Source organism: Semicossyphus pulcher, unplaced genomic scaffold (assembly GCF_022749685.1).
Source record: "Semicossyphus pulcher isolate SPU_LCO1_2020_fin unplaced genomic scaffold, fSemPul1.0.p SCAF_2, whole genome shotgun sequence".
Taxonomy (NCBI): Eukaryota; Metazoa; Chordata; class Actinopteri; order Labriformes; family Labridae; genus Semicossyphus; species Semicossyphus pulcher.
In genome coordinates this window covers 12,759,648-12,773,680 of record NW_027211693.1, presented here as the reverse complement: position 1 = coordinate 12,773,680, position 14,033 = coordinate 12,759,648, and the positions used below count along the sequence as shown (strand labels likewise).

The 14,033-nt window shown below is 42.8% G+C and overlaps 1 protein-coding gene across 1 annotated transcript; it reads right to left on the bottom strand.

Moving 5' to 3' along the window:
- Positions 1–6,651: 6,651 nt before the first annotated feature.
- Positions 6,652–8,488, bottom strand: LOC138597901 (uncharacterized). Its single transcript, XM_069669457.1, has 6 exons — positions 8,446–8,488; positions 8,035–8,355; positions 7,530–7,886; positions 7,297–7,422; positions 6,883–6,944; positions 6,652–6,780 (listed from the first exon to the last, which is right to left on the bottom strand). The coding sequence occupies exons 1-6, from the start codon at positions 8,486–8,488 to the stop codon at positions 6,652–6,654; spliced, it is 1,038 nt and encodes a 345-aa protein (XP_069525558.1).
- Between the last annotated feature and the right edge of the window lie 5,545 nt (positions 8,489–14,033).

Sequence of the window (14,033 nt, the reverse complement as noted above, 5' to 3'; positions counted from 1 at the left end):
TAATGTATATGAATTGGAAATCCTTTCAACAACAACAAAAAAATCACATAATTACCTTTTATTGACAAATATGTCATGAACGAAGTTATCTTATTCCACTCCAGGACTACACAGTGATACATTCCCTCGTCTTCTTGAACTGTCCTCAAAATGGTCAGATTGCTCATATTCTGATGAATTTTTACATCAAATCTACAAGCTGAAAACTCTGCTCCAAACACTTTGTTTGTATTTTTCCATCGTCTCACAATTAATTTCAGATCATCACCAGCACTCTACTTGAACCAGAAGGCTTCATTGTTTAAAATATAAGGTGAATCACATGTGAAGGTTGCAGGTTCACCAAGTTGAACTTGGATCACTGGAGCCAGCGCATCTAGATACAAGTATAAAGGAAGAATAAATTAAACAGTAAATAATCATTCAGCCAGACATCTGGACACAGTCATTATTGCGTATCACTTACAGGCCTGATGAAGGAGAAGCAGTGTGAGCCATAACGCGATCATCTTGACACTGTCTCTTGTTCGGAGACCTCTTAGTTACTTTGAATATACAATGACGTGGTCATCAAAGCAACACCTTCAAATCTGATTGGTTGTCTAAATATAAAACAAGATCATTTCCTGCCACAGTGGTTTTGTCTGTGTGATGTGAGGCATCTCAGTTTTTTTCACTCTAATTTAATTTCAGAAAAGATTCATGGTTCTCAGTGATTGAGGAACTCTGAAACATTTACTGTAAACATGGACAGGTTCTCTTTGTTGTCAGGCTTATTCAACGTTCCCACAACATTTGGGGAATTATAAGACGTGTTCATTGACCGGTATCATGTTGACCTGCATCATATTTTACAAAATCAACACTGTTTGTCATAACACCTCAGTTAATATCATGTCAGGTAGCAAAGTTATTTGTCATGCTAGACTGACAACACTGACATTCACATCGGATAGTATTTTGGTTGTCATAACGTTAGCGAGCATGCTAAGGTTAGCATGGTTACCAACTAGCTCCAACATAACTACATTGAGTAATTTGCCATTTGGTTACAAAGCACAATGCCAGATCCACGCAATTACCAGCCAGATCAGCCCAGAGAGTCTGTGCGAGTTGGCTGATGTTATCTACTCAAGGGTGTTTTGCTACGTTGCCGAACTGACAAATCGTCTGCGATAGCAGACAAGCTAACGGTAGCTGGCTAACCTTAGCCTGGGCAGGTAATGCAATGATATTGGCTAATAGAAAACAATCGGTAGTTATGCACATTTGCTTTGTTCTGCTACATAATTTACAAAATCAACATTGTTTGTCATGTTAGCTGGCGAAGTTATTTGTCAAGCTAGATAACTGACACACACACTCGGATAGTATTTTGTTAGTTATAACTTTAGCGAGCATGCTAAGGTTAGCCAACTAGCTCTAACATAAATACACTGCATGACTCTGGCATTGTGCTTCGTGACCAAACGTCAAATTACACCGGCGAACCAGCAAATCATCACAAGCATTAGCTCACATTAGTCATGCAGGGCGGCTGGAGAGAGCTGGGATGAAGCACTTCTGCTGTGAGAGAAAAAACACTGCACCCAGTGAGAGAACGCTGCACGTGGGTTTTGTTTCTATGACAACAATAAGTTGTGGGTCTGTTTTGATCCCCAAAAGCAATCGAAGGTCTCCATGATTCGCATGCCCTGCCGATGAGGACTCAAGTTTTCCCCCTGATGTCGATCACATTCCTGTTTGGCCATGGGGTTGCCACCTTCCATGCAGAAAAATAAAGGACGCCATCCACAGCGGGGGCCTGTTCCTCGGGGCCACGGCCGCCACAGGTCCGGTGATGCGCCAGTGGTGTTAAATCATAACTTAAAACATGGTTTGAAGAAAGTATTAAGATTCATACTTCACGTTTGATGTGCTTTATTACCAGTGGACATTAGAAATAAGCTGAACAGATAGGGGAGGAGTAGGATAAGAAATTGTTAATGAAATTGAATCATTGTATAGGGTGGTGTGAACACGGGTTTTGGCTCAAATATTTCATTGTTTGCAGTCACGCCACCCAAACAGTGAAACCACACAGAAATGTCTAGAAACATTTTTAAATCTTAGAAAACTATTTAAGTAAAACACAGTTTTCATTATTGGTAAGTGAATCTATTTATTGATTAATTAGGTTTTTTTAATATAGCCTACTGTTAATCCATTAGCATTTAAGGATGCAATTTTCCAGACTGGGTAATCATAACATATCATAGTTGTTTCTTTTCCTCACATGGGCACTATATTTGGATTCATGTATTAAATAAATGCTTACGTATCCGACTGTAAACCTCAACCTTAAAGGACAAATTCATCCCTGGAAAAAGCCACTGTCAGTCAAAGCTGGTGTTCTCCGCAATCAATAGAAGCAATATTATTTTAAATTGGCCTTAGCTGTGGAGAAAGTTGTACAAACAGCTTGTGGTTTAAACCCATTCTACTTTCCTACAACACCCATCGTGCATTGCGCCTCTCTCTCTGGAAGGAATGGCCCAGCGAGGGCCTGGTTATATAGAGAGGTTACAGGTCTGCGCGAGAAGTCTGCCTGTTTGTTATGTTCGTTCTTTCGACCAGAACAGCTGGTAAACATAGGGGGTAATTCACTCCACTCTCAGCTGCGCGCACACTGACGGACCTCAACTGCATGTACAGATCGATGAGGAGACGGGAGAGGAGGGGGCAGATCTTTGAACAGCTTACTGTAAAATCCAGACTCGACAGGTGTTTACTAGTATTACTCTCTTTAAGTGTTTTAATGTGGTATTCTTTATGTGGCTCTCACTTACTACACAAACATGGTGGCTATTGCAAGTTAATTTTAATCATCACATCCTTTATCTCCAAACCCTTCCATAAGTATGATCCAGGGATGCCCAGATCAGGATTTTACTCGATACCGATTACTGATTTTTTTTTTAATAGTGAGATCTGCCGACCATCGATCTGATCACAGATTTAAATGCATTTTTCCAACCTTCCTAAGAATATAAAAATCATTACACAAAGAGAGGAATTAATACATTATGAGTTGTGAAGGTTGTGTGAGAGGAGATGGAGAGGACCCCGACCCTTAGAGTTTGGCGATCTTTTATTAGATTGCTGTCTGAAGTGTCGAGAAGGAGCTCCTAATCTATGGTAAAGGTAAGCATGTTTCTGTCATGTCGGTCACAGTTTATGTGAAGGCAGAGTCAAAGGGGTAAGGACTGAATAAGGTGTGCTTAAACACAAACATGGCTGAAATGGGATGTGTTTGAGGTGTGGTCTTTGCTCCCGGACCTAGTTTAAAACTATACCTATGAGGTTATAACCTCTTTTCATTAAATGTTAGGAATGGAAAGCAGTCTCTCACATCACAACTTGAACAAACAAGCACATATGGGGTGTTTGGGGGGTGGTGGAGATTGCAGATAGGCTGCGAATTGGGATCCAGTAACAGGTGTCAGACATTTTTTGTGCCCGTTCAACAACAAGCCAAAGCAGTACTTGATAGTTTGGTATGTCCCTGACCTTGAAACTCCCTTAGTCTGGCTGAAAAGTGTTTTGATGTCCAGTGCAGATGTTACAACCCAGTTTCTGAATGTTGCACTGTCTGGGCCTGGCACCAATCAGGCTTCTCAGGCCAGCAGCACAGGTGGGCAGGAATATTCAGGAAAAAACTACACACTCAGCCGTACTCTTATACGTGCATATACACCATAGCATAACATTACATTATATTATCATTTAAGTCCTGTAAGTCGCGAGGTGGGGCCTACATGCATTGGACTTGTTTGCCAGCACATCCCACAGATGCTCGACTGGATTGAGGTCTGGGGAATTTGGAGGCCAAGTCAACACCTTGAACTTGTTGTGTTCAAACCTCAAACCATTTCTTAAGGATCTTTGCAGTCTGCTGAAGGAGGCCACACCATTAGGAGATACTGCTTCTATGAAGGGGTGTACTTGGTCTGCAACAATATTTAGGTAGTTGGTACTTGTCAAAGTAACATCCACATGAATGGCAGGACCCAAGGTTTCCCAGCAGAACATTGCCCAAAGCATCACACTGCCTCCGCCGGCTTGCGCTCTTCTCATAGTGCATCCTGGTGCCATGTCTTCCCCAGGTAAACGACGCACATGGACCCAGCCATCCACATGATGTAAACAAATACGTGATTCCTGAGACCAGGCCACCTTCTTCCATTGCTCTGTGGTCCAGTTCTGATGCTCATGCGCCCATTGTAGGAACTTTTAGTGGTGGATGAGGATCAGGATGGGCACCCTGACTGGTCTGCAGCAAGTCAGGCCCATACGCATCAAACTGTGATGCACTGTGTGTTGTGACACCTTTCTATCAGAACTAGCATTAACCTTTTCAGCAATTTGAGCTTTAGTAGCTCTTCTGTTGGATCGGACCACACAGGCCAGCCTTCGCTCCAAATGATCCACATCAATAATCCCTTGCCACCCATGGCCCTGTCGTTGGTTTTCCTTCCTATGACTGCTTTTGGTAGATACTGACCATTGCAGACCAGGAACACCCCACAAGAGCTGCAGTTTTGGAGATGCTCTGACCCAGTTGTTTAGTTGTCAAAGTCACAAACATCCTGACACTTACCCATTTTTCCTGCTTCCAACACATCAACTTCAAGGACAAAACATTAACTTGCTGCCGGACGTATCCCACCCACTGACAGAGGCCATTGTAACAAGATAATCAATGTTATTCACTCGACTTGTCAGTGGTCATGATGTTATGGCTGATCGGTGCACAAGGAGGTGTAGGCGGTGGCCGTAACAGCAGAGTACATTGCAAACAAACATGTTGGAGGCGTCTCAGACATTGTGGTGAGATCACACGTCTCAGAACCACATCTGTTTTTTTCTTTAGAGGTTGTATGTTTCACATAAACCAGGACAAGACCCGTGTAGCAGGAAATGCTCTTTCATTGTATATTGTGTGATAACTGTCACGGCCCCTCTACTTGGTAGGCTCTACTGCTGTTTTGCTCTTTGTCTCCAGGACTGCAGACCTGGTGGCAGGCTAATCAGGAGAATGGGACACACCTGGGCCCGGTGTGCCTCATATATTTAAGCCAGAGCAGCAGCAGCAGCCAGTCTCTGGGCAGACCTCCTATCACCACACACCTCTGCGTTGCTCTTTTGTTTGTTCTTCTTTGTTTTTACACCACAACATCCATGCAACACATTTACACCCATCCACACCCCACACGACTAACTTTACAGATTATTCATATCTACATGTTTTTGTTGGTTTTGACTATTTATGTTGTAAATAAATTAATTCTTTGATTAGTATACCCATGTGTCTCCCGTTTTTGTCGCAGTCTAAGAGCCGGGCTGTGACATAACCAATGAGATGCAACTGAAGGTTTGACCTATCATGACCATGTCACCATGTTCAGTCGCATCATAACTAACAGTTCTCCTAACAAGAGACAGTGTCAAGATGATCGTGTTAGGAGTCACACTGCTTCTACTTCATTCAGCATGTAGGGGATGATATTGAATAAATACTTTCTCATTTATCCTCAGTCGACAGAGACCACGCAGACCTTTGGGCAGACACAGTTATACTGAATACAGAGAACGTCAAGCACTTTAAACATGGGAGCAGTGAACAAGTAAGGACCTCTTTCAAATCCTTAGAAAGGACAATAAGTATATCTTAGATAAAAGAAGTGAAGATCACACCCAACATGCCCCCATGACCCCTGTTTCCTTCAGACAATACAGAAACAAATCAAAAAAGTCTCTTTTATTCTCATATGCCTTGGACTTTCTAACTGGAGATGCCCTGCACCCATAAAGTGAGCTGAAATTCAAGCAGCACCAGTTGTCCTGAAAGGTTGGCACTGTTTACAAGGAAAAACATCCGAGAGAAGCCTGCGACAGTTTGACTGCCAAAGATAAGACTTCAACCTGCGCCTGGGATCGTGTGACGAGGTTTGTGCTGCACCAACAAATGCAGGATATAGGCAAGAGGCCTCAAAAGAATCTTTAAAAAAAGTATTTGCTGAAAACCAAAACCTGTGGCTTTACTCACCCCAGAGAACTAACGTGCATTAAGCTGCTTCCTGGTGGTCCCTCGTGTTTCAAGCACCGTCAGATGTGACATTTATCAGTCACTAAAATTTGAGCTGTTTCAGTTTCTTTACAGTCCAAATCTTTAAATAATCTTTAACAAAGACAACAAATATTTAAAACTTATATAATGAAAAAGTGCATTTCTTTCCTTTTTCTTACTATGTGTTCTGTTGTCTGTTTAACCTGTTTGTTTAATTGTGTCTTAAATGCTGTAAGTAAATGCACCTAATATCACTGAGGAAAAGCAGAGACGCACGTGAAAGAAAGACAAAAAGATATTTATGCTTTAATAAGACATGACAAGGTTTTACTAAAGATTTCAGATTATTTAAAAAGACATTAAAACACAACAACAGGATGTGAAACATAAAAAGATGGAAGGATCAACTCACTGTAACATAAAGGGTCATTTTATGCATTCAGAAGTAGATGCAGAAACAGTAGTGTCTGCTTCCTCTCAACAATCATGTTAGACACTTTAAGGTCAGTCGTATAAAACCCCCCACATGTTTTCATAGACATTTACATCGAGCGTTTCACTTGAGAATAGACACCATCTTCAGTCTTTAACTCTTTAGTCTTCCTCCCTCTTGTAGATTTCCCGCCGTGAAAATGCAACGCAGCATAGTTCAGATCATGTCCACCTTCAGTCTGTGCAGCAAATAAAGTTCTCATTACATGATCGTGTTCGTATACAGCAAGTTAGGAGTTATGTTAAAGTTATACAGTATGCAACTTTCTTTGATCACTTACAATATCTTCTATTCTTGGGTTGGAGTTGTCACGTCTTGCTGGCAAAGAGGCGCTTTCTATTCCTTGAATTGAGTGAAGACAGAAACATTATGTACTTTTCTCACTTTTAAATCAGATCCTCAGCTGTTTCAGCACATTTTAGTTTAAAATATAACATTACAAACATCTTTTGGACAGTGTCCTTAATAACTTGTGCATCCTGTTCAGGTTTATTGAGGCACACATGGAATAAACAGCAATGTGGAGGCTCAAAATAGTGCAAAATATCAGTGACGTGCTGATATGGATATCTTCTATTTCATTTAAGAATAGGAGGTGAAGGTTTGTCCTCTCCTGTTTGATGTTACACTTCCTGTAGTCAATAAATGTTTCAAGTAAAACTACCAAATGTTTGAATCAGTAAACAACTCTTACCTTTACATTGTCCACATGCTGCTCTCGGAGATCGGTGACAGATGAAAACAATATTTCCAATCACAGAAATGAGCAGGCAGACTATCGCTATCACCAGAGCAACAAATTCAGAGCTTGTTGTTTGCTCTAGAGAACAAAGAAGAAAGTTTCATTCATGATGTTAATAAAATATTATGAAGATCACCTCCAGTGCTGAACTTAATAATCATCAATAATCATACCAAGCTCGAGACCAAGCTCTAGTTTTGTTCCGTTTCCAAACAGTATCTCTCCACATGTGGCCACAGCACAGTAGTAAGTCCCAGCATCAGAGGAGCTGACGTTCTTAGAGAAGCGATAAACACAGCTTCTCTGAGTGTCAGATCTCTCGTCACATCCACCACGTCTGTGTCCATCAGTGTAGATGATGTCTGGATGAGATTTATCTGATCCGGCTCTGAACCAGTACACACTGTGACCTCCTGGACACGTTTGACTCTCAGAGTCAGAGAGGACTGAACACTGCAGAGTCATCAAGTCTCCTGGACGGACTGGATCAGAAACTGTCGGCCGCTGAACAACAGTGTAGTTTGATGTCCTCTGAGTGTTTCCTGCATGATACAAATGATACATGAATTTATATTAAACTGTAAATGTCTAATGAATGAAAAAAATCCTTTCAAATTTTACTTAAGAGATGGTTAGAAATAGAAACATAATGCAGCTTTAAATGGATAAAGCAACAAATCACATAATTACCTTTGATGGACAAATAGGTTGAACTCAAAGCTATCACAGTAAACTCCAGGACCCCACAGTGATACATTCCCTCGTCTTCTTCAATTGTCCTCAAAATGGTCAGATTGCTTGTATTCTCACTAACTTTCAAATCAAATCTAGAAGCTGAAAACTCTGCTTCAAACTCAGGCTTTGTATGTTTCTGCAGTATCACAATTAATTTCAAAGCATCACCAGCACTCTGCTTGTACCAGAAGACTCGGGTGTTTAAAATTTCCGGCGAAAAACACATGATGGTTGCAGGTTCACCAAGTTGAACTTGGGTCACTGGAGCCAGCGTATCTAGATACAGGTATAAAGGAAGAATAAATTAAACAGTAAATAATCATTCAACCAAACAGCTACACACAGTCATTACAACGTATCACTTACAGGCCTGATGAAGGAGAAGCAGTGTGAGCCATAACGTGATCATCTTGACACTGTCTCTTGTTGGAGACCTCTTACTTACTTTGTAAGTGAAGATAATGACGTGGTCATCAAAGCCACACCTTCAAATCTGATTGGTTATCTAAATATACATCTAAGTTCATTTCCTGCCACAGTGGTTTTGTCTGTGTGATGTGAAGCATCTCACTTTTTTCCACTCAAATCTTTCATTCACAGAAGATTCCAGTTTCTCACAGATTTGACGAACTCAAACATTTAGTCTCAACATGGACAGGTTCTCTGTCTTGTAAGGCTCATTCCACAATCCCTCAGCATTTGAGGAATTATGGGGCTCTCACTAACTACACAAACACGGTGGGTATTGCAAGATATTATTTATCAATATCATATCCTTTTTCTCAGAGTTCTTTCGTAAGTATTCTCTGTTGCGTCTGCATTTAGCAGTGCCAAGACTAACTACAATATATAACTCTTACTGGCAATTGCCACTACTGTCTATCCATGCTTTAGCTGTCTGCTGTTTGGCCCACTGTAAGGATTAATTAATGAATCCACACCAGTGCCCCTGCTCTGTCTGATCAAACCTCTGACCTCTGTTGCTTATGATTCCATAAGCAACAAGGGAAGCAGAGGGGTCGAGACTCTGAGTGAGGGAGCCGTCTGCTTGTTGCTCACAGTGTGGAGCCACAAGACAAATGTCTGTCTACATCTGTCATTCAGATTGTTACGAATGTGGAGGACGTACGCTGGATAACACCAGCAAACAAGGATTTTAATGTTGTGAACACCCTAAGTATAGCTCATGGGATAATAATACATTTCATTTATAAGCGCCTTTCAAGACACTCAAGGTCGCTGTACAAAAAACACAAACAAGAGTAAAAACACCAACAAGGGTAAAACAGACCAGATAAAATACATTAGGAGTGGGTGAGGGACAGTGCTTAGAGTTGGGGAGAGTAGGTGAGGCGGAACAGATGGGTTTTGAGATTTGATTTAAAGATCGGGAGGGTGGTGCAGTTTCGGAGGTCGGGTGGGAGGGAATTCCAGAGCTGGGGAGCAGAGCGGCTGAAAGCTCTAGCCCCCGTGGTGCTGAGGCGGGCAGGGGGTACGGTGAGGTGGATGGAGGAGGAAGACCGGAGGGTGCGGGATGGAGTGGCAATGTGCAGGAGGTCGGAGAGGTAAGGAGGGGCGAGGTTGTGAATTGATTTGAAAGTATACAGAAGGATTTTGTAGGTGATCCATTGGTTGATTGGGAGCCAGTGGAGTTGCTGTAGGATGGGGGTGATGTGGTGGGAAGAAGGTGTTCTGGTGATGATCCGGGCGGCAGAGTTCTGGACAAGCTGAAGTTTATGGAGGGCTTTCTGGGGGAGGCCGAAGAGAAGGGAGTTGCAGTAGTCAAGGCGGGAGGTGACGAGGCTGTGGACAAGAATAGCAGAGGTGTGGGGAGTGAGGGAGGGGCGGAGACGGTTGATATTACGTAAGTGAAAGTAAGCGGACCGGGTGACGTTATTGATGTGTGACTGGAAAGATAGAGTACTGTCGAGGATGACACCCAGACTCTTAACCTGAGGGGAGGGGGAAACAGGGGTGTCGTCAATGGAGAGTGAGAAACTGTCAACTTTAGATAAGGTGGATTTGGTGCCGATAAGAAGGATTTCGGTTTTATTGATGTGTAATTTTAGAAAGTTTGAGGTGAACCAGGATTTTATTTCAGAAAGGCAGGAGGAGAGGGAGGGGGGTGGGAGTGTGGAGTTCGGTTTGCATGAGAGGTAAATGGTGGATAATCAGGATCTGGTGAAGATTTGTCAAAAATGGTGGTGAAACCAGAATGCCATAGGTTATCGGCAATACTGTGGATCTGACTCTGGGAACCCAGAAGTGCTTTGGACTTGCAGAGTGGAGATTGGTGTTTTGCTGGGAAGCCGGAAACATTTAGAAAAGTTTTGTTTTGATGTCAGAACGGTGGAACTGGATGTTGAGCTTGGTTCAGGTGAGCTACTGTCCCCTCAGATGTGTTTAAGGTTTGGGACGGTCAGAGTGTTGACAAGGACAGGTTCCAGTCACTTTGCCTTTTGTTAGGGCGCCCCAGTCTTGAGCGGGTCAGAAAGAATGGCCGCTGTCCCGCAGATACCTGACTGGATATATCCCCTGGGACTGCTAGAGGGAGAAGGCCTTATCATATGGGTGGATGAGTGCTTGGCGCCGGGGAGTGTGGATGGCAGAGACCAACTAAGGTTGCTATGAAGGCTGTGTGAGAGGAGATGGAGAATGGCTGAAATGGGATGTGTTCCAGCCGTGGTCTTTGTTCCCGGACCTAGTTTAAAACTACACCTATGAGGTTACACAATGTCAATGGTAAAGAACATTTTAAAACTCTTTTCAATAAATATTGTGAATGGGAAATGCCTCTTCACATGACAACTTGAGCCAACAAGCATATGATGATGGTACCAAGTGATGGTTGAAGGTGATGGTACCAAGTATAGCGTGGCTACAACAAGCCAAAGCAGTACTTGATAGTTTGGTATGTTCCTGACCTTGAAATTCTCTTAGCCTGGCTGAATAGTGTTTTGATGTCCAGTGTAGATTTTACAAGCCAGTTTGTGAAGAGACACAATATAAAAACTAACTCAGGACTCTAAACGAGGCGAGCTAATCTCAGTCAGAAGCTGCGCCATAACTGACGAGTCCTTGATCGGCCATGTCTGCCTGGTGCACTGGTCTGAGCCTGGCACCAATCAGGCTTCTCCAGCTGGCAGCACAGGTGGGCGGGAATATCCGGGAATGTATACACACTTAACTGTACTCTTATATAGACACCAATCAGTCATAACATTATGACCACATTATGACTACCTAATATTGTGTAGGATCCCCTTTTGTGGCCCAGACAGCCCTGACCCGTCAAGGCATGGACTCCACCAGACCTCTAAAGGTGTGCTGAGGTATCTGGCACCAAGACATTAGCAGCAGATCCTGTAAGTCCTGTAAGTAGCTCCAACGATCAGATTTGGTTATCCAGCACATCCCACAGATGCTTGATTGAAATAAAATCTGGGAAATTTGGAGTCAAGGCCTTGAACTTGTTGTCGTGTTCCTCAAACCATTCCTGAAGCATATTTGCAGTGTGGCAGGGCGCATGATCCTGCTGAAAGAGGCCACACCATTAGGAAATACCACGTCCATAAAGGGCTGCACTTGGTCTGCAGCAATGTTTAGGTAGTTGGTACGTGTCAAAGTAACATCCACATGAATGGCAGGACCCGAGGTTTCCCAGCAGAACATTGCCGAAAGCATCACACTGCCTCCGCCGGCTTGCCTTCTTCTCATAGTGCATCCTGGTGCCATGTCTTCCCCACGTAAGCGACGCACACACACCTGGCCATCAACATGATGTAAGAGAAAACAAGATTCTTTTCACCAGGCCAACTTCTTCCATTGCTCCGTGATCCAGCTCTCTTGCCCAGGTGCCCATTGTAGATGCTTTCGGCAGTGGACAGAGGTCAGCATGGGCACCTTGACCGGTCTGCGGCTATGCAGCCCCATGTGCCACAAACTGCGATGCACTATGTGTTCTGACTCATTTCTATCAGAACCAGCATTAACTTCTTCAGCAATTTGAGCTACAGTAGCTCTTCTGTTGGATCGGACCACACAGGCCAGCCTTTGCTCACATGAGCATCAATAATCCCTGGCCACCCATGTCCCTGTCACTTGTTCTCCTTCCAATGACTGCTTTTGGTAGACACTGACCTTTGCAGACCAGGAACACCCTACAAGAGCTGCAGTTTTGGAGATGCTCTGACCCAGTTGTTTAGTTGTCAAAGTCACAAACATCCTGACACTTGCCCATTTTTCCTGCTTCCAACACATCAACTTCAAGGACAAAATGTTCACTTGCTGCCTAACATATCCCACCCACTGACAGAGGCCATTGTAACGAGATAATCAATGTTATTCACTCGACTTGTCAGTGGTCATGATGTTATGGCTGATTGGTGCACAAGGAGGTGTAGGCGGTGGCTGTAACAGCAGAGTACATTGCAAACAAACGGGTGGGAGGCGTCTCAGACATTGTGGTGAGATCAGACGTCTCAGAAGCACATCTGTTTTTTTCTTTAGAGGTTGTATGTTTCACATAAACCAGGACAAGACCCGTGTAGCAGGAAATGCTCTTTCATTGTATATTGTGTGATAACCAATGAGATGCAACTGAAGGTTTGACCTATCATGACCATGTCACCATGTTCAGTCGCATCATAACTAAGAGATCTCCTAACAAGAGACAGTGTCAAGATGATCGTGTTAGGAGTCACACTGCTTCTACATCATTCAGCATGTAGGGGATGATATTGAATAAATATTTTCTCATTTATCCTCAGTTGACATGACCTCTGGGCCTGCAGGATCACCATCACCCCCGAGGAGTTTATAGCAGGAGGAACTCTCCACCAACTGGCCTCGTCCCTAAATCTAATACCAGGTGAGGAAGACCTGCAGAGACCACACAGACCTTTGGGCAGACACAGTTATACTGAATACAGAGAACGTCAAGCACTTTAAACATGGGAGCAGTGAACAAGTAAGGACCTCTTTCAAATCCTTAGAAAGGACAATAAGTATATCTTAGATAAAGGAAGTGAAGATCACACCCAACATGCCCCCATGACCCCTGTTTCCTTCAGACAATACAGAAAAGAATCAAAAAAGTCTCTTTTATTCTCATATGCCTTGGACCTTCTAACTGGAGATGCCCTGCATCCATAAAGTGAGCTGAAACTCAAGCAGCACCAGTTGTCCTGAAAGGTTGGCACTGTTTAAAAGAAAAAACATCCGAGAGAAGCCTGCAACAGTTTGACTGCCAGAGATGAGACTTCAACCTGCGCATGGGATCGTGTGACGAGGTTTGTGCTGCACCAACAAATGCAGGATATAGGCAAGAGGCCTCAAAAGAATCTTTAAAAAAAGTATTTCCTGAAAGCCAAAACCTGTGGCTTTACTCACCCTAGAGAACTAACACGCATTAAGCTGCTTCCTGGTGGTCCCTCGTGTTTCAAGCACTGTCAGATGTGACATTTATCAGTCACTAAAATTTGAGCTGTTTCAGTTTCTTTACAGTCCAAATCTTTAAATAATCTTTAACAAAAACAACAAATATTTCAAACTTATATAATGAAAAAGTGCACTTCTTTCCTTTTCCTTACTATGTGTTCTGTTGTCTGTTTAACCTCTTTGTTTAATTGTGTCTTAAATGCTGTAAGTGAATGCACCTAATATCACTGAGGAAAAGCAGAGACGCACGTGTAAGAAAGACAAAAAGATATTTATGCTTTAATAAGACATGACAAGGTTTTACTAAAGATTTCAGATTATTTAAAAAGACATTAAAACACAACAACAGGATGTGAAACATAAAAAGATGGAAGGATCAACTCACAGTAACATAAAGGGTCATTTTATGCATTCAGAAGTAGATGCAGAAACAGTAGTGTCTGCTTCTTCTCAACAATCATGTTAGACACTTTGAGGTCAGTCGTATAAAACCCCCCACATGTTTTCATAGACAT

Excerpts from the sequence above, each read along its gene's own strand:
- LOC138597901 (XM_069669457.1), bottom strand. The coding sequence starts at position 8,488 with ATGATCACGTTATGGCTCACACTGCTTCTCCTTCATCAGGCCT. Across the intron at positions 8,356-8,445 it reads GCTTCTCCTTCATCAGGCCT|ATACGCTGGCTCCAGTGACC; the intron begins GTAAGTGATACG and ends ACCTGTATCTAG. Across the intron at positions 6,781-6,882 it reads ACCCAAGAATAGAAGATATT|ACTGAAGGTGGACATGATCT; the intron begins GTAAGTGATCAA and ends TTTGCTGCACAG.